The sequence below is a fragment of the Aquila chrysaetos genome, chromosome 5 (genome assembly GCF_900496995.4).
Source record: "Aquila chrysaetos chrysaetos chromosome 5, bAquChr1.4, whole genome shotgun sequence".
Classification (NCBI taxonomy): Eukaryota; Metazoa; Chordata; class Aves; order Accipitriformes; family Accipitridae; genus Aquila; species Aquila chrysaetos.
This window is the reverse complement of record NC_044008.1, coordinates 11,031,905-11,058,525: the sequence shown is the minus strand read 5'-3', so window position 1 is coordinate 11,058,525 and position 26,621 is coordinate 11,031,905. Positions and strand designations below refer to the sequence as shown.

Genomic DNA, 26,621 nt, shown 5'->3' with positions numbered 1-26,621 from the left:
ACTCAGGGAAGTTGCAGCAAATATAAAACTGATAACCCCATGAGGATTAAGAATTGCTTCAACAACTTCAAAACACTTGTTCTGTTTAAATTTTCATTTCAAGATGACACTAAAATTTAGTTGTATTTGTTTTATATGGGTAAAAAGTCTTCTCTATTTTATTTTATGTTTAAAAATGTGTTTTAGTCTTTTGTTCCATTGAGAACAACAAAAAGAGACAAAAGGAGAAAAGAAAGGATACAACACTGTTCTGACTTTTAAGATCAGTCATAGTGAACCTCACTGGATGGCACAATTTATTGAATGAATATGAAAGTTTCCTTAATTCCCATATTTGATTCATTGAAGCACTTGCTTTCCTTTCCTAGAGCACTGGAGAGTACACCCAGGGCACACGGTGAACCACTTCACAGTTATGCAAGTTGTGCCTACAAGTGTTGTGGTATTAGTTACATTTTCCATTTTCAGGGGTGAAGAAGGATGGAGACTATGCACTAATATATTAATATTTCATAGCTCAGAAGTCAAAAGTAGCTTAAAATTCAAGGTCAAAATACTGACAAACTCATCAGAATCTATAGCAATCACAACATTCAAATGAAATTCAGACTTTCAAATGAAATTCAGACTTTCAAAGTCCATAGACAAGACCACTAGAGAAATGTAAGCCAAATGTATTTATTTGGATTGTTATTCTTAAAATCAAACCATCTTAAAAAAAAAAAAAAGTTCTCGCATTTCTTCTTTATATTTTTCTTAATCATAAAACTCTCCATTACTTCAACCTTAACAAGGGTGAATGTAGTATATTCTGGAATGTGGCCAAATATCCCCTAGGTCCATCTGGTAGTTCATCAGAGAATAGCATGAGGTACAAAACTCTTTGCCTTTGGCTAAAGCATATTTAAACTTAATCCAACCTGATAAATATAGTATTAAAAAAAAAAAGTAAAGCTGGTAAAAATAAATGGAAATTTCAATTCTATGGACCAGCTTAATTTTTTTAATAAATAATCGCAAATTTATATAAAGCCTTTGCTAATTCATCCCATTAACTTTATGACTTTAAAGAAAGAGCCACATAAATATCACGCCAATCACAGAGAAAAGATAGTAAGAACAGAAACGTTTACTGCTAACTTGTCTGTCAAACCATCTTTTGAAGCAGGAATTTCAGACCATCTATGACCACAGGGAAGACTCATCCAGATACAAATTTTACATTGAGTTCAAGTAAACTGTTAAAGCCTCCCCTTGCACAGACCTCGACACAGTTAATGACGAAAACAAGGCAAGCTATATATGACAGCTTCTATAGGTAGTAAGTTAGTGGCATGCCTCTATCTGTAGAGCCTCTAGAACATAACAGTAACTTAGCTAAAATCTGTAATGAGTCCAACAGAAAATTACGCCTAGGTTATAATTCCTTCTGGCAGAAGGAAGCCTTCCTGAATATCCCTGCTCCAGGACAGTTCAAATCAGAGACCAGTCTCTCTTACAAGTCACTCATCTCAGTTAAACTCTAGAGACTGATCCAAGACCTGAAAAGCTAAAAGCATGGACTGGGAATCTGCTGCCAATCTGAGCGCTTCAGCAGACTCGCACCATCTGTGCATTAGGCACACAGACCTCACACTGAGCAATGGATGAAATGTGCTCATGCAGAACCTCGGCTGGGTGTTCGGCAAGGAAGAGCTAATTATTATAAAACAGCATTCAAGAGATAAAATAAATAAAAAAATTTCTAACAGTTGCTGGTGGACTCATTCTGTGAATGGAACTCATTGCCACATACCAAATATCCATATGTAGCTCTCTAATTTTGGAGGAAGAAACAGTATTTCTATCTCAGTTTGAATATCATTTAAAGGCCAAGTCAGTCTGTATGGGTTCACTCTGCAGCTCCTGGGACTGTAATAACAGTATGCCTTACGAACATCATGCATGGATCGGTTTTGCAGTGATGTATCAAAAAGGAAACAGATTCAGACCAGATTTCCTTGGAACTGCCTCTCTATCTGCTGTTTCATTCAGTTATGCCATTGCTTGAAAAGGTTACACTGTACAAGATGGGCATTTTTTTCCCATAACAGCCATAGTGAAGCTCCAGTGCGTTTGTCACGTCAAAGCTCTTAACACAGACACACATTTTTAATACAGTGTTTATGTAAAAGAGGATTCTCTACAATCAGTTTAGAACAGACAAGCTCATGCATTGCTATAAGGCATGTTCTCTACTCTGAGGTCTTCCTTTCTGGGTACTGCAGGGATCCCTCCCTCCTCTCTCCTGTCCCTAGAGGTATTTTAGGAGCTGGAAATCAGAAGCATACTTCTTGTAGTTTATTAGATTAAAAGAGCTGTCAATTAGCTTAGTCATGGGTCTTTGCTGTGAAAGGTCTATGTAAAAATGTAAGTTGAGTATACTTCCATCAAAATGGGACTACGTATTTACTTAATTCTGTAGGCTCTCCACCTGTTTTTTTCTGCATGCTGAGGTAACTGTTGCAGGTAAAGAATGTGACTTCAAACTTCGTCCATTTTTTTGTCTTTACTAAGACAAAATGCCTACTCATAAATGAAGCTAGTGAGATCAGATACATCCTCAATATTTATTTTGCTACATGGATTTTAAAATTCTATTAAGCTGCTGTCTATTCCTTCTTTTTTTTTCCCAAAAGTCTATTTGCTCTGTAGAAACCACATCATTCACACCAGAGCAGCTTCATAATGCCTGACAGCACAGAGAGTCCATGAGTAAGACAAAGTTACATGAACCTTTTTAAGTTGAAAGGACAATTGCGTGACTGGGGTTTTTTATTTAAAAACACAATACTTATAACATTAAAGGGCATATACTAAGCTGTGTCTTTGTTGAGAGCCATTTAAAGAAGCACATTGGACGTCTTGTACATCCTTAAAGATTTTCCTGTGTATCCTGTCTTCCTGCTTTCAAGTCTCTAGTTGTTGTATATATAACAACTTTTTTCTTATAAACATTCCCTTTGTTCTTCTAGGGAAAAAAAATCTGTTAAATCATAGAAAGGACCCAACAATACCCTTTTCAGCTGGGCAACTACAGCAGCAGTAAAATCAATCTATAGCCTCTGTTTCTTGTGTAAAAAATGTTTGTTTATTTTTTTTCAAAGTACTTTTTACCTGCTTGAATTGTAAATTAAATGTTGTTAGGCATGATTCTTAGCAAATGTAAAACAGTGCAATCCACTGAAGTCAGTGGAGCTCTGCCAGTTTTCAACCAGCTGAGTATTTTGGCATCTTGAATCCTGACTTCCTGCCTTGTTGAAGCAATCTTTGCATTACTGTAATGAGGATATTACATTGGTATTAAATCCAAGTTGGAGTTCTCCCAAATCTCGCCTAAACTCCTACTAATGTCCAAAAAAGCAGTATTTAAAAATGTCCTTTAAAACTATTTTTGGAAAACCATTTTGAGACCATTCCCAGATAGTATAAACAAAACTTGAAAGACACGAGGAGGAACTACACTTTAGACACAATCGATCTTACTGATAACAGAACTTACATTTAGATGTTACTAGTGTTTGTCTTGATTCATACCAGCAAAATAGTACTTTACCACAACTAATTCACAGGGAGAATGACCTGGAGTTAAAGCTCTAAATGGAAAAACGAAAACCTGAGCTCAGTTCTTGGTTGAATCAGGATTCTCTCTGTATGGCAAATATCATTTAGTGAGTAAAGGCACATGTATAAATTAAAGATCATGTTTCCCCTGTGCACCATAATAATCCTCAGCACTCGCCTACCTCTCCATCTACAAATATCCATTTTGTCTGTTCCTTCTGCTCCAGTTATACTGGTTTGCTTAGTTAAGGCTATAGATAAGTGTAGCCTCAATGTAGAACTCCTAATTTAATGGCATCCAAGCTTGCTTTCGCAATTTTGCCTACCACAGGCAAATGCTGTCATCATTGCTAATAAGAGAAAAGGTGTGTGAAATGTCCGTTGGCATAAAGATTTTCATATTTTCAGAAACATAATCACTACTGAAGTAATTCACTAAATCAGTTCCCAAATACTTTCTCTTTCTTAACACTATGTGGAATATTCATGAGTATATTATCGTGTATCCTTGCTATACATATATTTTCAAAAGTTGTGATTAATGAAAGTTGCAATGGTTTACAATGGCTCTATTATATGTGTAAAAGCAGGAGGAAGAGTGGTTAGTCACTAGGACAAGATTGTGATTCCAAGCCACTGTAAGAAATTTGTCAATGAAAAAGAAAAGGGAATTCTCCTCTGAGGAGATTCCTCTCCTTAAACATGATTCCATTAAATTGAGTACATGTTGAATGTAAACTCCTTAAATACAAAAAATGCTCTCCCTGGGTATCTATGACCACACTGCAGAATAAATCAGACTTTTACATAGGTACTGATCTCAACAGTTCTGCTATTCACAGAACAAGTCCCTCACTTGAGTTTAATAGTGGGTTAGATTTTATTTTTTTTATTCCTTTGGAAGTATGTATTACACTGAGTTTTACATTCTGTCTGGTCAAAAGCTCTCCCAGCCTAAAATCAAATTAATTGAGAGTTCAGGCAGTGCTCCTATGCCTCTCCATGATGACCAGAAGAAAATATTTCACAGTTCTCCAGATGAGACCGTTGTGTAGTACAATTTCCTGCAGCACAAAGACCCATAGATGTCCAATGCACATACAATCACGTATAGCACTGATGAACCCTGAGATATCTTCAACAAGTTACGGAAACACCATAAACTTGCACGGCACAGCAGCTAATTGAAAAAGCCCTGGTTTTTTAAGGACTAATTTACTCCAGCTGAGAACATAGTAATTGTGCTACTTTGCGAGCTATCTTGGTCACTTTAGAGATCTTCATAGAAGACTCAATTGTACGAAGCAGACACAGATTGTAACTTCAGCTGAATCAGTGGGACTTCTTTCCCTGCGACCTGGGAGAAGCTGACCAGGCTGTGAAATGGTTATAATCTGCTACACATCCTTGCCACAAGCTTTAACCTCATCACTTGGCCAAATTAAAATTGATTTTCCCTAGAACAAGGGAAAACATTTCTCCTACCAAAAATCTGTCTGACCAAAGTACAGTTTTCCAGCCCTCTGGTACTACAGCTGTTCACAGAAAGTCAGGTCTACTGTTTTATAATAGGAGCACTCTGCTCCTTCTTTTTGTATTAATCATTCTGCTTTTGGAGGGAGGAGGGGCAGAAAAAACAAACAAATGTACTTGAAGTTTTCCTAAACATGAAGACTACAGACTTGATCCAAACAATTGTGGAGTTAGAAGAAGTAATAAGTCAGAATCAAAGCTGAAAATTCAGTCTGACTGTTAAGTATTTTTAAAGCTTGGGCAACTGAAGGCAAGTTCTGTGAATAAAAGTGACAGGCATGCAAGCATGCTGCTTTTAATGTCTTGTAATCTCTGTGTTTCCAAGATTGTGGTTTGTTTCAGAAGAGATCTGACTAAACATTAACAGGCAGCGAGCAGAAGAAAAAATTATGTAATTAAAAAATGGGAAAGTGACAATACCCTGTAAACAAGAGGAAAGAGGGAGAGACTGCATGGCTCACACCTTGCAGGACTTTGCATTCTCCCTTGCAGGCAAGAGACCTAATTAAAATCTTATGGCTAGAGAAAAACATGCAATTTAGGTCAAATAAACAGCTTTGATATAAGGGGATATTTTACAGGGAAACATCCCCCTTTCATGTTTTTAATCCTAGGATTACAAGCACATACTGACCACCTTGTGGATACCCTCTGAGATAACTTACTATTTTCTTGAAGTGTGCTATAAATTTTGGCTTTCAAAAAGAAACTTACCTAAAGTGTCCACAGACTAACATTCTTTTCTCAGCATGAATGTCACTGTAGTATACTTTAAGTATAGCTGGTAGCACTACATAGTATTATGTTTGCCCAGCAGTTCTCATTATCAGACTGTTTTAGCAGCTTGTAAGTTTGCCGAATATTAACTACATAAACTAACATTTTTCTCAGGGAAAAAAAGAGAGACAGCATCAATCTCTTGGTTTTTCATTATCTATTTTACTATGTGGTCTTTGCATGGAAATGCCAGTCAGAATGGTTGAGACATTAACTCATTGTTTTGCTCAAGTCAGAAATCCTCTGTAACTCATTTCCCTTTGAACTACTCTATTGCCCCTGCACTGTAGATTCAAAGATACACTTTTTACTCCTTGTTGTTTAACAAATTTTAGCCTGAAAAGCATCTGCAGGTCACTGCAGAGATTTTATCAGCTAAATCCCTAAGAACCTACACACAGGTGTATCCCAACCCAGACAGCATCACTCCTACAGTGTGATGAGCTAAAGCTCAGACTTGCTGTGATCTCTCAGGTGATCTCTACACATTTGTGGTCTAAGCAGTGGGAGAAAGAGGAGATGAAAACTGAACGAAGAAAGGGCAAGAGATTGGGATATGGAAGTAGGAGATAACAGACTGGAAAGTGGCAGGCAAAGAGTAAGGAGAGAAGAGACAGGAAAGGGAGGAGAAATAGAAAAAGTATACAGGAGAGAACTACAGGTCTGGGACTGAAAACTAGTGATACAGGGAAAGGTGAGAAGGGGGAAGAAAAACACTTGATGAAGAGATGCAATAGGAGTATTGGGACAGGCTGGCCACACACACCTGGATAGAAAGTTTTGGAAATGCTAATGCTCTGGACTAAAGAGTCCAGAGAGAGGTGCTGAATTGGAAAAAGCTGAGGAGAGAGATCCTAAAACAGGTATAAGAAGCCAACGTAAGGGAGAAAGGCAGACTGGTCAGGCAGCAAAGGTAGAAACTGAGACAAAAACATAGAGTATGTTGAGGAGAGATGAAAGATAGCCCACGCAGCACAGCAGGAGTGAAATGGAAAGTCCAGTGGTGGATCAGAGATATGATGCTGAATGAGGAGACAGTAGGGAAAAAGAGACACAAGAAGTGCAGGAGAGAACAGATCACACCTAGATCAGATGAGCAAAAAGGGCCCTTCCCTCCTCTTACCAGAAACTCCTCACCAAAACCTGGGGAGAGACATGATTCACAAGCCTCATTGTCCTCTGTCAGCAGATACATGTGAAATCCACCTACAAAAACTGCCATCAGTGTTCCATGCTGGGTGAACCTTACAGTTCCTCAGAAAGCTCAAATGATAGACATTCCTGTGTTGTTGAGATTCTGTGTTGGAAACCCATGTGTGTATCAACCTGATACTTTGTGTTAGGATTTCAAGAATTCGTTTTCAGTTTGTCAGGGGGTTTCCAAGATTAAAAAGTGCATTTAAAGCATGTGCCTTAAGTTGTGTTGCAATAGGAAGCACTCAAAAAAAGGCCAGAACTAAAATAATCTCTGCAATTTTCATTTATGTTCCTCATGTACATCCAGTGACACAGCCTTTCCTTCTATAGGACAGTGGTGATCTCATATAAACTGAAGCTTCCACAGTGTATATGTGGACATCTGAACGAGTCCTCTAGCCTCCTCTTATAGTCAGTAAAGAGAAAATGTCCTTCTAGGAGAACATTCACATGAGAAATGTGGAAGTCTGGGTAAAAAGTCATTAAGGTCAAAGGAATACATTAATATACAGTGCTAAATCTGAGAAACTTCACACCTGACTTTTCTGTGTGTTTCTTCATGGCTTTGAAACACAGCTACTACTCATTTCATGGATCATTTTGGGAGATTATGACTTCTGAAAAACAAATCTCACATCTTCATGTTCAGTTCCCCAGCACCAAGGGCTTTTGTTGGCTGACAGAATAACTTCTTTTCCTGACCGAACAGCAAAATTTCCCTTCATTATACAGTCCTACATCAACCCAGAGATCCATCAGTTCACAGAAGGAGCCATGAGACTTGTGCAGGGATAGGGAGAAGGAAATGTATGATCATGTGGTTACATGCTGGATCATGATGTATATACACAAAGTTGTATAGACAGCCTAATCCTGACATTTTCTGAATTGTGACTTCATTTTTCTGGAATCTTAGATGTGTTTTTACCTTCTATGAATGGAATATAGCACAAAAGTTTCTTCTCAATGACAGAAGAATTGTAAATTCTTCCCTAAAACACTTTGGCTTAAATTGGAACAGCTGAACAAAAGTAGTTTTCATTCTCATCTATGTTTCTTCTAACCAAAAGCTGCTTCATTTCAGGAAATGTGTGTCAGAAAAATAGTCTCCCTTGTTAACAGAGAGCAGAATTCTCCACTGCCGTGAACAGCTGCTTCCTGGATACCATATTTGACAAACATATAACATAAAGCACTTGCTTCAGGTGGAAGTGTTGCAACAATGGTAAGCCTCATGTCTGATACTGCAAAGCTGATTAAATATTAGCAATGAGCAAGTGCTACAACATTAAAAGATCGAATTGATAGATGTCTGTGTTATTCATTTCTCTCTCAGTAAGCACTGCAGCGTTTAATTCCCCAACATCTTTTTACTATGTTGCAATGAAATGATTGTAATGCCTACATGATGCACACCATTCACTTTACTTTCTAGTTATTGCAGTCTAAGGTGCATCTTCTTACTCACCGCAGCAAGCTGGTCGACTCCGCTTGCAGTTCGTGCTAATGTTACAAGATCTTCTTGCATCTTATCTACCCATGATTTTATCCTACAGAAACCAAAAAGAAGAGAGAGACATCCAATCAGATCACTGGCAAATGAAACTTCCCTACAATTATATAGCACAAGAAAAGGGCAAAAAGTCAGAATATGTTGATAAAATTGAATACAAAATGTACAAGACTTGTCTTTGCTAAAAAATAATAACCTTGGAATGGACCAAAATATTCAAACTACACTCTGATGGTGTTCTCTTTCACTGACTCAAATCTAAGTCACTTGCTTTTTTCTTTCTTTTACTTTTCATCAGCTGGAGTTTGCCTGGTGTTCTCCAGGACAGACACTGTCTTCTCCAGCAAGTATATCACTGTAGCTACCTTTTGTTGACAGGTACTGTGGTCTGTTTCTAAATGTGACAGAGCCTAACTGACCTTCTTTTTTTTTTTTTTTTTTTTTCAATAGAGCCTCTACCCAGCCTTGATGACCTGATTCTTCTCATACACTAAGCCAGCTGTAAACCAAGCATGCTATCGTATCTATTACTACCTATAGCAAAGATCACTGCAACAGAGCTGGTACGCTGCCTGCCAGGACAACCTGCCTGACCTGCAGCTCACTCCCAGCAACTCCTCCTTTCCTGAGGGCCTTGAGGTCCCTCTCCCAACAGACACCACAAGCAGATTAAAAGAGCAACTGGGAGCAGGCTGACAAACCAGAATAAATCTTCTGGCCTGTAGCCCCTCTCCAGACACTCCAAGGAAGCAGCAGTGGGACAGGCAGCAGCAGACATAGATGGCACAAGCTGTTTTGGCAACACATGCCCGCTCCCGGCTGCTGTTTTTCACCAGGGAACAGGCAGTGATTTGCTGCTGTGCATGCTTGGTTCCCTGTGCCCAGTAAACCTGACTCTTTGGAAAAGCATTGGAACCAATACAGTTTTTATGGTTCGTGCCATGTCATGTTTTGTAACAGGAAAGGAGCCATAGTACAAGTTTATTCCAGTGAGGTCCATGTTCAGAAGAAGGTTGTGTCGCTTGCCTAGCCAGAAAGTTTGATCTCCAACTCATCTATCCTATCATCCCTGTCATTATCACAGCTCTCTGCTCTGAAACCTGGAACAGATACATATATTTATCCTACCCATTTCCTATCCTTAATCTGATACCCAAGGAATGACTGCTTAGATTATTCATGAAAGTAGGAAAGACAGGAAAAGAGGGACTCCATTTTTGCTGCAATATGGAAAATTTGGAAGACTAAGAAAGAACATGGAGAACTGATTTTACTCCTTCTTTCCATGGTCATTAATACATTTTTTGTTAAACCATAATCAATGTCTTAAAAGGGTACAATCTCTCTTAAGGAGCTGCAACTTGGCTACTTTTATTAAAGGATCCTTCCTCATGCTTTAGAAGAAAGTGATTAGTCATCCAAACACAAAAGTTTTAGCGCTGTGTCATCTAACATGAAGGACCTTCTGGCAGCCCAAAATAACATGTGCACAGGTAGAAATAGGAACTACCTAGACAGGAAGGTACTGAGTTTTACAGAAGTGCCAGATTTAAGACAAATCCCTCTTCTCAATCAATAATGGGTCGCTCCCCAAACAGTACACTGTCTCTCATGAATCCTATTTGAATCCGATTTCGCACAAGCAGAATACTCTGACACAGTAAACAAGAACTTTTTGAAGGTTTAGCTCAAAGTGTCTTTGAGGCCTTCATGAAAAATCTGTAGCAGAAATTGAACTAGCAAATGTTAACCATGGTTTCCATTAACCATAGCTTCTGCCCGCGATACTACTGTTTTCATCCTCCCTTCAGCCCCTGGCCTGGCTTGTTTGACACTCTAATTTATTTTGTCATATCCTTTGCTTTCCATTGTGTCATACCCTTTATTTTCTATTGTGTCATATCTTTATTTTTCCCTTCCAAATCTTTGGATGAAGAACAGTGATTTCACTCTGTACAGTATTTCCATTATTTCCTCACTGGATTCCAGGTGTTTCAGACATACAAAAATTACATCTTAAAACACCCTGAATTTTTTTTTTTTTTTTTTTGTTAAAAGTCATGAAAAAGTTTTAGACTAAATTTATTTCACTATTCTTATTCATCACTGAACAATTTTTATTGATCTAGTTCCCAGGGACTAGAAGCTTTCAGAAGACTCTCTACCCTTTAAAATATTCTCAGTGCACTCGATGAAGACTGACTTCTACTCTAGATGGCAGAATGCTGTTATAATCCCAAAATTTTGGGAAGAAGACTATATTGATTGAACAACTATGTATGCCAAATCAATAATGCTAGAGGAGGCCTTATCACACAGGTTGTGAATATCTAGATTTCCATGAACAATTTCTTTTGCTTGCAGGTATTTTTTCTAATTTGGGCCAAGCTTTAAAAAACTCTTTTAAAAGACTGTAAAATCAATGCTTCTGAATAGAATAGTTCTAAAGTCTTGACAGGACGAGTTCCACTGTATAGAATACTCACTGGATTCTCCACGAGGAAAAAGGATGCACAGAAAATTGTGAAAGTTGTAAAAAAAAAGGTGTAACACAGAATGTAAAAAATGGTTACTGGGACAAACCCTTTGGCACTTAAAAAGGACTGATGGGTACTAGAACACTTGTTAAGAATTCAGTCATCTCATATCTGATTGTAATAAACTGCTAATTAATTAGTAAGAGTAAACCTCTTCACTAACAATAGAACCTTTTAATGGGGAACTATAGGAGTGCATATTGGAAGAAAGGCTTGAGCAAGTGTCTTCAATGGAAACCTTACTGATATGCCATTTCCAGAGGTAGCCCCTCCATATCGTGGCATGAAAAGAGGATTTACCTCAAAATGGGCCTACCTCTTAACTTGGTGTATCCCCCACTCTCTTCCCAAATCCTGAGAAAGTCAGGGAGAGGTAGCAGAATGAGTAAAAAGACTGGAGACTCCATGAGTTTGTCCTCCAGTGCTCTACCAGAACTCTCTCCTGCAGGGCTTAACACCTTATTAAACGCTTACGAAACAAAGCATGCTAAGGGAAAGACCTCCAGAGGGACACAATATTTTAACAGGTGTCCAAAGGCTCCTTTTATCTACTGTAACTGAACAGCCCTTTCTCTAGATTTTTCTTGACACTTCTTACCCGTTGTGTGATTTGACCAATCTTCAGGCCATTTTGCCATTCTTTGATGAATGTTTGCTGCACCATTTGAGTCACTTTGCTACCTATCTCCAAGCCAAATAACGGGTAGACCCCTTCAGGATAGTGTTGATGCTTTTCCATGGAGGTTCAACAGACACTAATAGGTACAACAGGTCAGCAGAGTCATGGTCTGTATTTGCTTTCTCCTTTTGCATTGTATCACCAAGAGTACTCTTACTGCCTTATTTCTTTGCTCATCCACATCCTACATCTCTAACATGGCCACATGAAAGTGATGTATGTTGGGATTTAGGGACCAATTACATTTTCATTGACTATTACAATTGATTCCATCGTTGTTTTAATGCTCCCAAACCTTCTCTTCTATACTTTGCTTTCCAAAATCTGAAGTAAAATAAATTAACTTCTTGGTTTAAATCCACAAAGTCCTTATATTATATAAACATTTAATTCTGTATAGAAATCAGTTTGTTAAAAATCACCTCTTACGGTATACTATGTTTACCATGACTTTAAGCCCATCATGTGTATGTGTGAGAACAGTACCAACTTATAAGCACAAGTATGAACAAAAACAAAAAAATGCTATCATCTTTCATTTTTGAATGGTTTCTGGTTTTCTGTGTGAAAGAATGAGGTATATGAAAGGTGAAAAAGTGAAACCCATTACCCAAAAGTGTTTTCAAAAGCATAAAATAATAGAACACACTTAGACTTTTTTATGATCCATTTCAGTTATAAAAATTCTGGGTGTTATTTCTAAGAGGAGTTGATAGAAAAAATCAGGGAGGATTGATTTTTAAATTGACTTTTTTTCATTTCCCACTGCTTTGTATTTTTACTGGATATATTCCTCTCTGTCTTAAAAGGAAACTAGAAGGGTGAGAACACATAGTAGTTAGTTAAACTTGAAATTTTGGAATAAGTTACCCTTAAAAACATGAATTACTTATTAGTACAATTACTTGTAAATGAAATATGGATAATTTTCCTCTTTAAATTGCAAAAATATTCTCGATTTTTCAATAAATACTTCTTAGATATTGTCTAGAATTCCTGCCTCCACACAATTAGCCCACACCTTGCTTTTTGAAGTTAGTTACCCAGACTAGTTTTTGTTTTCTTTTTTTGTTTTAATTTGCAATTGAACTAGACTTCTGCTTCAGTCAATGGAAAAAGGCATTTCCAGAGATGACCCATGTTATCCTCAGCCAGGTAAGCTGAACTACCTGTCTCCTACATTGCCTTTAGTGGAGCCTCGGACAATTTTGATTCCTACTCCAGGTTCTCCAGCGTAGCTAGGCCACAGGCTTTACTTTTAGGCAGGCTAGGTTAGACAATATCAGTTTCTAAATTGGAGTAGGAAGAAGTCCACCTTTGTTCTAATTTAATGGCAATTTCCCTCCCCAGTTGTAACTTACATGTAAATAATAATGCTTCTTCCAGTACTGACTGTATATTTACCTTAAAAGGTAATTTTCTTGCATATTCATCTTAACCTATTAGACCTTCTGTAGCAGAAACTGTCCTTGTCTTCCTTGCCTGTACAACAGCTAGTACAGCAGGGTCCAACACAATAAAAAGTAATAACTTCAGAAGGGTTTTTCTAGATTACTATCAAAAGTACAAAATGATAAAATGGCATTCTACAACTCTGAGGAAGCTCAGTATAATTACTTTTGCCTTCCCACAAGAATTTAAATAACACCATTATTATTATTTATAAGGTCTAATGTCAGTATTTCTGCATCTCAATTCTCCCATCTTGTCACAAAACAAAAGTATACATTTAAGATATTTCATGCTTCTCATAGACTGTTTTTCAGAAATGCATGTAATCACATCCTATAACTTTCATGGGAAAATTTGGCAGAATGTTTAGAATACAACTTTTTTTCGGTTAAGGAAACATATTATCTATTTGTATTTTTTTTTTTTAAAAAGTATGTCTTTAAAAAAAAAATGAAACAAGAGCCTTTAGGGGCTGAAATGCTTGTCTGGTGCTCCTTTTAACTGAAGCCTGTAGTGCAATATCTGTCTGACAGCTGCTCATGGTCAGAGTTTATTTAACAATTGGAAAGCTGTCACAGCAAACGTGAGCTCCCATGACTTAAAGAAGCAGCAGTCATTTTTTTCTGCAAAGGGCACCAACAGAAAGCCTGTACAAAAGGTTAGTTTCTTCCTATCGTTATTAGTGTGGCATGAACATTGCAACGGATGTTCCACTGAAAGGTGATTACATTTTGCAGCACAATTGATTTTAACCCCCTTCTTCCACACACAGATTTTCCCCATATCAAACAATGACTAGACAAAAGGAGTGCGCACATGCCTTTCCACAGCAACTTCTAAGTGATTTGAATGATGAAGGGGACTGTCTGATTAAAGACAGACATGGGTCATTTACTGGGGAATTAGAAGGTACAACCCTGCTGCTGTCGCCTGGGCTGTGATCAGATTGATGAAGAAACAGCCAGAACACTACAGAGCCATCCATCCACATTACACTATTAGCCAACCTAGCATAACAGCTGTTTTGACAGCAGAGAAAGATTTTTTTTCCACTTTTCTTCTTTTTCTTTTTTCTTCCTTTTTTTTTTTCTTTTTTTTGAAGCAAGACAATGTTTCCTAAAGTTAGAGGATTTTCACAGGTACACCCTTAGTCACGCTCCAAGCAGAACTTAATATAGCAGGTGCTAGACTAAGAAATCTTTCTTTTAACTTCATTAAAAACTATTTTTATGTTAAACCTGTATACCAAACTATACTTGCAGAACAAAGCACTGCCCAATTACAAGGGTAAAAGAAACCAAGAGATCTAGATGTAGGACAGCCTGGCTATAACCTTTTTTCTGCTGAAACTGATGCAATTTTTTTCTGCTGACTTCAAGGAAAGTAGATTCATGTAATTATATGCCATAGCTTTGTAGACCACTCACACTAATTTAAGGTCCATTAGCTGACTTCTGCTTGGATAATGTCTTATAATCTAAAAAGGCAGGCATACAACTTAACTCTGCCAGTTGAAGTCACTTGGTATGTTGGAGATCCACATCCAACTCTCTTCAGTTAAGAGTACATTTTGCTCAAGTTTCTGAATAGTTCTTGCATACAAAAATAATAATTAAGGTAATGAAAGCTGTAAGTAACAAGAGGAAGAAGCATTTTCAAAATAGGTCAATACTTTTTGGATTATCAAAAAGGAAAAAAATACGTAACGCATTGCTCCTAATTCAATAGAGAAGTGGTGTTTGAAAAATGAAGATAAATGAGACTAGACTCAGAAACAGTGAGAGAGCAAGCCTTGCTATATTTTTTCATGCTAATCCCACTCTATTTTCTTGCTCAGAAAAACCTTCGTTTTCAGGATCAGATGCTTTTTAGACGATTTGCTGTCAGTGAAGGAGGGGGGAAAGGTTACAGAATTATCATAAAAGCAGGATTCTCAACCATTCTTTGTCCCTCTTAGGCAACACTAAAGGGCAAACAGAAACTGCTATTGTAATTTATAGAAGGCATGTGAAAGAAAAACATATGTTACAAGGGAATTACTAACCTTCTACACAGAAATTACCTGTGTTGCTGCATTTATACCTCCTACTGCAAAACTACTGAGTTTTAATACAACTATATATTTTGATGACCTATTAAGCTGACAGTACTTGTATTTCAGGTGTGTGGGTGGATGGATAGATTTATAGAGAACCAGACTTTGGAAGGTGTAAAAAAGGCAGGTTTTGTGTAATACTGAACAAATTGTCGTAGAGTGCTAAAATCCCACTGATTCTAAATCAGGGAAACAAAAGGGTTGGATATGGAGAGACTGATGCAAAGATCACTTAAATCCCATGGTTATGAGATCAAGCTCTTGAATCTCCACTGCATAGCCAGAAAATGAACAAAATAGGGTTATATAATTTAGATGTGATATGAAAACAAATTAAGGCAAATTAGTCTGTATAAGCATTTGTGAATTTTCCACATCTTACTATAGGATTTGTAACAGTCCAGTTAGATGCCACAGAGTGAAGGAGGTTTAAATTCATCATCTAGAGACATGCTCACCTCATTGTATAAGTTCTACGGTTATGAATGGCTCGGGGTGGTGTATAGCCCTCCAATACTTCTTTTTCTGTTGTTTGGAAATTTGCTAATGGACTATGTGAAGGTATGACAGCTTACAACTATAGTATAAATACTATGTATAGTAAATAGCAATGTGTAAGGAAATTAAGGATTTGGAAATTTAAGTGAAAAGGGATGTGTCCTGCAAGTGTTCGGAGATCCCACTTTATTCCAATGAGAGAAAGATACAGGCATGTATATCCACTGCCAGCTATCTGTTGAAAAATATATCACACAATTTTGTACAAATGTTTGGAAGAACTTTTGTGTAATAAAAGCAAAGCACAGATTAATTCATGTCATCTAGCTACTGCACTGAGTGAGGAAAATAGGGAAGCTATGCTATCTCTGTGTGTGCAAATGGATGCATAAAATGCTTCATCTACTCCATAGGCAAAAATATTTCCTCTGTTGGCAAGAAGAAGAAAAAATACTACTTTGTTTCTTTGCCCTCTTTGACTGTCTTATCTGCCCAAATGTGACAAGCTGCTGACCATGTAGTCTGCAAGGACTTTCCAGATATAAGACAGCCCCAATAGCCAAGGCCAGAGGGACCCTCTTGCTCTTTCTTGTTTTCAAAATGTAAAACCCTTGCTTGGAATATTTATTTTACATTTGTCAAATTGAAACATTTGGGGAGTAGGACATAATTTCTATGTCATATCTGTCATTCTGTAGAAAGGGTCAATATAGACAGAAAACTCTTCAGGATACACTTGATATTTAGTAGCAGACATTTTAATGTTTAGACTTGGGCTTTTTAAGCTCTTATTTCACATGTTTAAGCCATCCAGTCACAGAAGCTAGTATGATTTTCCAATTTTTTTCCAAACAATCCTTCTCTATATAAATGTGGTTCCTCTCTGTCATAGCCTTCACAGAGCAAGCACACAGGAGCACTCACTAATGACTGCTCTACCGACTGCTCTTTCAAGGCATCCCTTTGCACCACAGATAAATGGGGAACTAGGAACCCATTGATGCAGCATTGATACAGACAGAAGGAGAAGGAACGGCCCCCTGATTTGGCCAGCAGCTCAGGAGGTTTAAGTTCCACCACTGACTTCCAGGACAAAGTCAGGGGCAAGTCAGTGGCTCATGGCAAGTGACGGGCAGATCTGCCACACCTCAATGACTGCCTACGTCCTAACAAATGGTTTGCTTCTTAATATTGAGTCCCCGTGGCAGGTTCCAGGATGGAAATGGTCAACTGTGGATAGCACCATGAGCTGCTCAGTGCTTGGCCCAGTTCCTAGAAAAGCAGAAACCTTTCTCCATCCTCACCCAGAACTTCTAGGCCCAGCTAACTCCTTCACCCTGACATCTCTTTTGTAGCCCTGGAGCACAGCTTGAATGGCAGTTTTGCTCTCACCTTCTGACAAAACCTTGCCTAAATATCTCTATCAGAAGGCTTCAAGGATGGATCTGGGAACAGCACCCTCAGAGTCAGAGGCTGGACCCCCTCACAGCTGCTCACTCCCATTGAAATACCTTCGCTTCATGTTTCAGTTCAGTTCTTTATCTGTAACTGCACTTTCCACTTTAACAAGTGTGTGGTAGATTCTCCAAAGCATCCAGATGTTAAACAGGAGTGACCGAGTAATTGCTTAAATATGGTGTTCACTTTCACGAGCCAGGATCAGGGCATGGTCACACTATTTTATAAGCTCGCTCAGTATAAACCAAGTGGCTGACAGGTGCTTAGCCACACATGTTCATAATTACAGCTTCTGCTTCACAAATATTTCCCTTTGCCAAAAGTGTTCTTTTGGAGTCTAAAGCTTCCTAACAAATAACATGAAAAATATCCTCTAATGGAAATTACTGTTGCACAAAATATCATTTAATAATTTAAGCTCAATCTTTAATGTAAGCCTGACATAGAATCAGCTGCAAAATTACTATAAGCTGTAAAAAGAACTCCTTAAAAATTATTATGCTTTAATTATCAAAGATTATAGTGCTAAAACAGTTTAACAGAGAAGACATAACAAATTTTCGGCTCAAATGACTAGCAGTAGTCCTCAGATGTGTTTCATTAAAGGCTTTTACAATCAGATATACATCTAGTACCATTTATTGCTTAGCAATGGAAAAACAATCAAACGTTCAAAATCTAGTTACCATTTTTGTGGCTGAGAAATGTAAGTTCAAAATGAAGATTCCCTAATTTGTTGCTAATTTGTACTAGATGAAATGCAATCATTTTGTTTTAAATCGCAATGGTCTAACATATGGCCTAGCATATAGATCTCATGGAGGAGCAGCCACCAGAGAGACCTGGGTATTTTTGCCCCCACTGGAGTTCCCCCAGAATAGCATCTAAGATGCCTCTTATCCTCTCTTTGCTTCACCTCTGATAACTAGTATTTAAAGAGTGTCCAATGCAATCTGGACTAAGTTCATTAATACAAACACAGATACTCCACTAAAATCATACATTCAATTTGGTAAAAAGGAGACTGAAACTGAATCTCACATACATCACTACAGTTATTCCAGTACTGTAGCAACTAAACCTGGATTAGAAGCTGGTCCCGGTGTAAAATAATATGAAAACGCTGCTATTTTTTGATGGTTTTATATTATATGGTAAGTCTGTTAATGGTATAATGCCTTTGGAGAATAAAAAAGCATGTCTTAAAAAAATGATTGAAAAATAAATCTTGGTGTAATGGAACTTTACAAAGTGCTTAACTGCACAATTTTGCTAAGGCGTTTCAGGCAAAAAATTATTTTATCAGTTGTGTTTAACATATCACACTCACATTTTAACCATCATTTATATTGAAATTACTTTTCCCCAAACTAATAAGCATTACATTTTAGCCCCAGAAAAAAAGTATAAGGAAATTAAAATATGGCATATTGGATACCAGTAAAGAAGACATTAAAGGAAAAAAGAAAGCATTTCTTACAAACCAGGAACGTATTCAGAAACTTACTTATGCACATTCATCCACATGTATGCGCACCAATTCAACCCAGTGAGAATTTCATCTGAGCCACCCAATTTGTGCCATTACTATTGCAGTATCTTGTTTTCATGCATCTAGAATGCAGAAGCTACACATATGGACTGGACTTGTGTGCCCTCCATACTGAATACACATACAAGCCACCACAATAAGACACATACATTTATCTCCTTAAAGCATGCAATTAGTTTGATCTGTTGTTTGCGGTAGGACATTTACCTTTTTTCATAATATACATGAAGAAACCATAGTATCTAGGTATAACTGTGTGAAAATGGAGACTACATAATGTTTGCATAATGCAGCAGTATAATATCACTGTACCACGAGATGGTATGATCACACTGAATGCAAAGCCTGCCTCAGCCTGACAAAGAAATACAGGATCAGACCTTAGACTGAAAAAAAAACTTACCAAAGTAATACCAAATATATAGTAATTCAGGTAAAAATTAAAACTTTAGTGTTTCTTTTTTCTAGATGATCTATCATTGCATGTATACAGAGTAACCTTTTTTGGTTTAGGTTATGCAGCGTTGAATGTATATACTTAACAGGAATGCCAAGACAAGCTTTCAGAGAAATGACCACATGTCCATCTCATTTTGTCCCCACCTACACTTCTGAGGAAGTGAACAGCAAAATCTCCCTTGAGTTTAGCAGCACATGGATATGTCTTAAATCAGTGTATCTCACTGTCTTTCAGGGAGCTGAGATATAAATCAGCACCCGTATTAAAAACTAGAGGGTTTTGGCGGGAAGGGGGGTAGTGAGAAAAATGGGTATTAAAGTACTTGACCTCTCACAGAATATATTAGGTAAGTGCAACTAAGGCAATGACATTGCATCAGCTGGGAGCTCGGTTGCTCACTTCTCTGTATTTACCTGATTGTCTGATGTGGGTTTTGGTTGTAGCAGCAGAATTCCAACAGAGAGGACTGACACTAGCACCAGCAAATCATTGAAGTACCCTGTGCCAGTGGCTTTGCTGCAGCGAGGTACATGAGCTGGTGAGTAATTCCACCTATGCAAGTGGCACTAGTCATATAATTTAAGTACACAGCTGAACTGAGAGTCTGCACTTGGAACCTGTACAGCAAGTCTACCTTTTCTGGATTTCCCACTTGCCTAAATGTAAAACTTAAATGTAAAAATAGAGGGATGCTTAAAGATAAGCAGGTGTTTATGCACTGTGGAAGATAGGGCTTGATTGTATAGGGAGAATCTTCCATATAACTCAGTATGAAATCATTATTATTATTAAAAAGATGTTGTTTATAATAGTCATTTAATATGAAACTCATTTTGAAAATATTCTATGGTCATTTAAGCCCTGAAAAAAGCAACAAAGGTTGGCAAAAACAGTGTAGGGGTTTTTTTACACAACTATGAGCTGTTTGCTACCAAGCTTCACATTTTATAACCTCCTTTCAAATGCAGTTTTCTGTGATGTTGATCCCTCTTGTTTAATAATGACAAGGATTCATAAATAAAACATCTATTATATCAGATAGCAGAATGCCACCCTCTGATAAACCCATGTTGTCTAAGAAAAAAAAAAACAACCTGACTCCAACTATACTCCATCAATGTAATGCTACTCTTCTAATTTATGATATTTTTTCAAATTATTATATACTTTAAGAAATTTTTGTGTTACAGTGTACTCCAAAGAATATTACTTGAAAGCTGCACATCCAAATTAATCAGCTGTTTCATTTGCAAATATATTCTTCCTTTCAAAGCCTGTCTTCCAATGTGCAAAGCTGTCACCTCCTTAACGTGCCACTGCTGTGGCATGTGTAGTAATAGCATTTATAGTAATGAAGAGACATTTTTTTGGAAAGACCTAAATAGACTCTATCTTCTGAAAGATAGGCACTATCTGCATTCAGTGCTGCCATTTAAAACAAAAAGTAAAATATCACGACAAAAGACGCAAAAGATGCAAAGCAGAGATTATTGTACAAGCAAAACTGGCACAGAATATTAAGTTTCTACAGAAATTAACATCAAAATTAGCATAGCCATGCTGTCTTTAAATTCTTTCCATTTCACAAAGTCGCACTGAATTACACTGAGTTTTTGCTAAAGGCGCAGCTGGCATGTTGTGGTTCCTGGGATGCAAATGCATATTAATGGCTATTTGAAAAGGATAATAGTACACGAGAAAATAATCAATGCATTCTTTTCCTCCTGTTTAAGAGGTTATCAATCTGTTCCCACACACACTGCAGTTTTCTGTCTTGAAAACAGTTTTGAAAACTGTCCATTACAATATGAGGTCCGAATCCATGAACTCTTCGTACTTTAGCAAGCCTAGGTGAGGTCAAGACTCCTGATCACAGGATCAGGACAGTGTCTGCACAGGCTGCTGCAGGCAGACCTTAGATATAATAAAATCATGACTAAGTTTCTCTAGGGTGTTAGACAGACCAGCTGTATATCAGAAGAGCTAGCATACTGTAAACTAGCAGAAAAAATCAATGCAATTACCCTGTAAAAAACCAGCAGCAAAGAACCAGCAGCAACCAAACCCATATTTCAATCTTCCACTTTACAAAATTAACCTTTTGAAATGGGTAGTGTCAGGCTTCACAAGCCAGTTCAGTCATGAACAGCTGTGCAGGTCTTATATTTCTGTTGTAATCCTCCAATAGCAGTATATAGTATTTTTCTTAAATTTGCAGAAACTGGAGATTGAAGGATAATGCTAAATGTCATTATTGAAGTGATACGGAAGTCTCAGCTTCATTCTTTAAAAGAAAAAGAACTCTCACAGATAGCTCACAAATTACCTACATAAACCTTAGAAAAATAAAGAGTACATACTCATGATGTTTGGGCTTCACTTTTGAACGCCTGTTTGACGAGACTGCAAGTGTTTGACTCAGAAAGCTCAGGCACAGAAATGGTTTCCAACTGTGCACACAGGGCCAAAGGGCTGTAAGGGTCAGTTCGCAGTAAAGCTGAACAAGAATGACATTAAATGTAATTCAGCTCTAAAACAATGCCTTCTCAAAGAGTCTTCGCTCTCCTTTCTCAGGCTGGGGTAAATGCTCTAAGGTCAGGAGGCCACAATGCTTGTCAGCGCATTCAATGCACATTAAACCGACAGGCTATTAAGGAAGAGTCTCTGACATTTACTTGGGAGCCAACCCTCCCCTCTTCCACTTGTCCCCTTCCCCCATTTCAACACATTCTCTAATTAAGCATCAATACAATGCAATATAATTGATGTAGTAGTCATTACTAGGAATTACCCATTCTCCTATCAAATCAAGAGTGTACAGAAAGGGCTGTGTTTGAAATGGGTGAACTTAATTGCCCGATGGTCCCCAAGAGGGATGTACAAATAGATCAAGACATCACACACGCACAACTGATCTCAGCTCTGACACAAGCTTTTTGTCACTCCCTCATCTATCTTTGCTTACTAGGGTTAGTGGTGGCTGGAGTCGACACCGGACAATTTAATAAATAAGAGCATTGGATGTGTTTCAAATGAAGCATACCAGAATGCAGGATTTAGTGACATTTTGATTAAAAGTCCATACATAGCGAAGGCTTTTTATGAGGCAGCTGCTTAAAAGACAATCTATTTGAGTAAAAACAGAGCAGGGTAGCTGGTATCCCTTGGCAATTTACTGTGAAACATTTGTTTGCTTCACAACGATTTGATTCACAATCATTGCACTTGCATGGTTGGTTGATTAAATCAGTATCTCTAGCAGTCATTACAGTGAGCAAAGAAAAAAAAGTCAATTGCTAAAGTAATGCCCTTCTGTGTTATGCAGAATAGATAAATCACAAGAGTGCCTTCCATTTCCTTTTCCAGCACCTCATTCTCCATTTCAATTTCCCAATACCTCACCCTCTGTTTCAATTTCCCAGTATAAAGTACTGGGGTTTTAAGTTAGACAGTCATAAATAGTATTTAATTAAGAAAAGTGCTAATCCAGAGCAGTGGTGATAGGTGTTCTGAAGGGAGTGCACTACCAACTGTTTAATAAACAACTGCAGATTCATTGATATTGATCTAGGAAAGGATTGATTTTTTTTTTTTTTTAAAAGGAAAGAAAAAGAAGGTTATTCAAATAGAAACAACAACAGTAATTTGAATCTGATTATGCAAAGAATACAAGCCAGTCTCCACCTCAGTCTGTCTCCCCCTATGCTGTGATCTGCACTGTGACAAGTAAAGAGATGCCTTGGTTCCAACCTGGACTACCAGAAGTAACTAAAGCCTATTTAAAAGGCACAGATATTAAGTAATCAGGCAACAGAAAAGAAGAAAATAAGAACGAGCCTGGCAAGCAGGGAAAATGTCAACTCTGGAGGGTCATGCTGCATTTATTTAGGCCTGGATGGGTGTCAATAAGTAGAAGAGAGCAATAGCTGGCAGGGACAGAAAGTGCGAATGAAGGGATAGCTCTTATACTGCAAAAGCACAAACTAAAAGATTGAATTGCTTAATTTAGATAAATGTCTGTGAAAGAGAGCATTTCAACTTTTTAAAAAATTTTATTTTATTTATAAAATGCTACCCTAGGCAGTTTCCACATTGCTCAGTGAAAAGGCTGTCGATATCAGTAGAGAAAGATGAAGGAGCCTTTTATACTAGGTGCAGTTTCTGCATTTCTCTTCATTGTCATGACTGTAATACAATTTTTCTGTGACAACACACCAGATTCCAAGGATACATTGAATGCCTCGACAGCTCTGAATATGTAACATTCCCCAGATGGAAGGGAAGGCAAGAACTTTAGTACAACTGTGTTCTCATGTTCACCATAAAGATAGTTCTGAAACAGTAGAACCATACCTTTGCCAGACACTTAATCACTAAGTGTCACAATCTGTACAATTTTCTTCTTATTTTTGTCTGCATCTGACATGTTAGGCTAGTAGTTTCTATATCAAAGTTCTTTCTTGCCTGTTCCATTGCATGCCTGTTAAAATAAACTTCACAGCATGGTAAGGTACGTGTCATTTGCTTATTTCAAAATACTCTCTCACACAGATGTATTTCTAATGAATTAGTAGTACCTGGAAAACCTTACACAATATGTGTAAGTCAAATAAAATTGCCTGCAACAAGCACTAACCCATTATCCAATTTTTTCAAAGATTCTAGTTAGATTGCACAGAATAAAGGTAGGTCAGAGTCTTCTCCAGATAAAAACTGATTTGTTATGCTGCAACCATGAAGCCAGCTTTAAATGTAATGCCTGTCCCATTGCCCACCTCTTACATCCTAGTTACTGATTTTACAATGCACACAGAGGTGCAGTGGAAGGTCCTGTACTTTCTTTCTTTGTGGATTTCAGGCATGATATTAGATGAATATAGCACATGGGATCCAAACAGGACCAGATTCTTAAGTGTGATTTGAATGATCACTATCTGATCAACAGCCTTTGAGCCATCTCCGTGTGCCAAGAAGTAGGTTTCACTGAGTTGAGTCTTTTATGAACACAAATAGTTGTATTTCTCACGCTCAACCATCTTCACTAATCTCTTGTTTATTTAAGAGGCTGTTAAAGAAATCATGAAGAATTGTTATCCTTATGTAAGAGGTTGTTAAAAGAAATCAGAAATCACGGATCAGGCCTTAAATTCGAGAGTATGGTTTGAAATGTATTTATGCTTAAATGTAATATTCAGAATATTTTTTTTTACCTTGGCTTTATCTGGGTTATTTGAGAGAGCTTACAAGAGCCCTTTAAGTATTAGCCCAGCTTCAGGAGGTAGTAAAGGCAACAAACCGCTTCACTGATTTTGTTGTCTGAAAGTTAAGCAGCATAACAGGCAGGTGCTTTATGTGCAGACCATCAAAGTATGTTTACCTGACACAAATTATGAGTGGTTTGTTTGACTCGCACACCTTTAGTGTTCTGTTACACGATTAACTCTATAGAGACTATATCCTTACTGTAACTTTACACAGTGCTTAGTGCTTGGCAGTTCAAATGAATTCTCTGAATATTTTCTTAGTACAAGCTTGAGATATTTTTCAATGCCTGGAAGATCTGTGTACTCAACCTCCATTACATTAATGACAATCTGAGGGGTATTTGTGTGATCTGCTTTAGGTTCTCGCTGTAGGTTTCTACATTGCCTCTTTGAAAGTTTCTGCCTCTTACCATACATTGACTGTGTGGGGAGTCAAGTGCCTGAACTGGGCTTTCTGAGTTGCACCTAAGGATTGTATCATGGGGTAAATAAATAGTACAGGAGCTTTCACAAGTTTCTAAATCCCCATGGCTGTTTTGCAAAAGAAAACATTCCTTCACTAAATTGTCAACCTGTCTGTCTCAACAAAACCCCTCTCTTAAATTCAAGTGAGAGGTTGAGAATGGGCCAGTCTACCACATCTACAACCACCTGATCTGTGTGGGTATAGAAGAAGGTAAACAAAGACAGAGACATCTGACCAACCCCCATTTGCAGAATTAGCATGTCCTTTTTTCTAGGAGCAATCATGATTGCTGAAGGCTATCTGGAAAGCATTCTGAGATCAACTGATGTTTAAAAGGCCCTCAGAACACAACAAAGTAGCACAATCAAAATTTGATCCATTTATAACCCTTTCTAAGCATGTCACTGAAACATAATCTCTTTTCATTTAAAATAGGGGAGTGCAGTGCTATGTGAGATCTGTTGCCTGCAGTACAACTGATGATACTTTAGATAAGAAGGATGAGATAGCTTTCAGTCTTACAAAGGTAACAGACCACTTTAATGAAAGTTTAGAATTTGTGTTTAATATTTAATCAACTTAATACTTTGATTTATGTAGGCTACTGTATATCCTCCAAGAGAAAGAAGAGAGTACTTTCACAGAAGAGCATTTGGGGAGAAAAATGTTGACATTACTGCTCAAGTTATACTCCTAATTATGTATAAATCTTTTATAGTTCTTCTGTTTCTCTGAATAAATTACTTTCACATTGCAAACACAAAATCAAACATTTCTAAACTGTGGTTTATGATAAGCACGCATCATAAAACACTAGCTTCTCCCATTTCCAGTACAAAAACAGCACTAGTATCAGACACCGGGAGAAGCATTAATGCATGCACAATACAGGTCTATTGTCATGTTCTTCAACTCTGTAGAAATCCTTTATTGAGACAGTGAAAAGCCGTTCCTGATAAAATAAAACAAAATGGAGGCAAAACAGTGATGTGCCATGAAAAGGCCAAAGAAGAAGAGAGTAATAGATTTATACACAAAAGTCATGAAATTCTTAATGATGGTGTCAGATTTGGGTATCTACGTCCTCAATACATAGTGTTAGTTGAGATGAAAGGTCTATGTATATAAACTGTAATCACAGTACAAGGGTTTCCTCCATACACACTCTCTTTTTATAGTACACAACATAATGAGATACTGAAAATGTGCATCAAAATGTACTGAAAAAGTATGTGATGGCTATCGGCTTTCCTATACAAGCAAGGTATTGGCGGCTCCGTTACCATACTCTTGACAACTGCTAAATAGAAAATAATCAAGTAGCATGTTCTGGACTAGTAAGCTGTAAAACCTGTTGCTATTCACTGTCATGATAAGACTGCAGTATTCTCTCTTCTCCACTTCTGATGGGATACTTTGAAATTGTCTCTTGCTCAACCTAAAATCATATATCCCTTCCAAGAGCACATTTACTGCATTGACTTTTGACTTTTACCATTTCCTTTCAAATGTCAATCCAAAAAGCGTGTCAGCACAG

At 37.5% G+C, this 26,621-nt stretch overlaps 1 protein-coding gene across 17 annotated transcripts in view; it reads right to left on the bottom strand.

Moving 5' to 3' along the window:
- The window catches only part of CACNA2D1 (calcium voltage-gated channel auxiliary subunit alpha2delta 1), a 436,639-nt gene that overhangs the window by 371,130 nt on the left and 38,888 nt on the right, over positions 1-26,621 (bottom strand). For all 17 annotated transcript variants that reach the window (XR_003923336.1, XM_030013900.2, XM_030013901.2 and 14 more), the window contains exon 2: positions 8,579-8,660. Coding sequence is in view for 16 of the 17 variants with exons in the window: in XM_030013900.2 (XP_029869760.1) it covers positions 8,579-8,660 (82 nt within the window). In the remaining variant the exon portion in view is untranslated. The remainder of the gene's footprint in view (positions 1-8,578; positions 8,661-26,621) is intronic.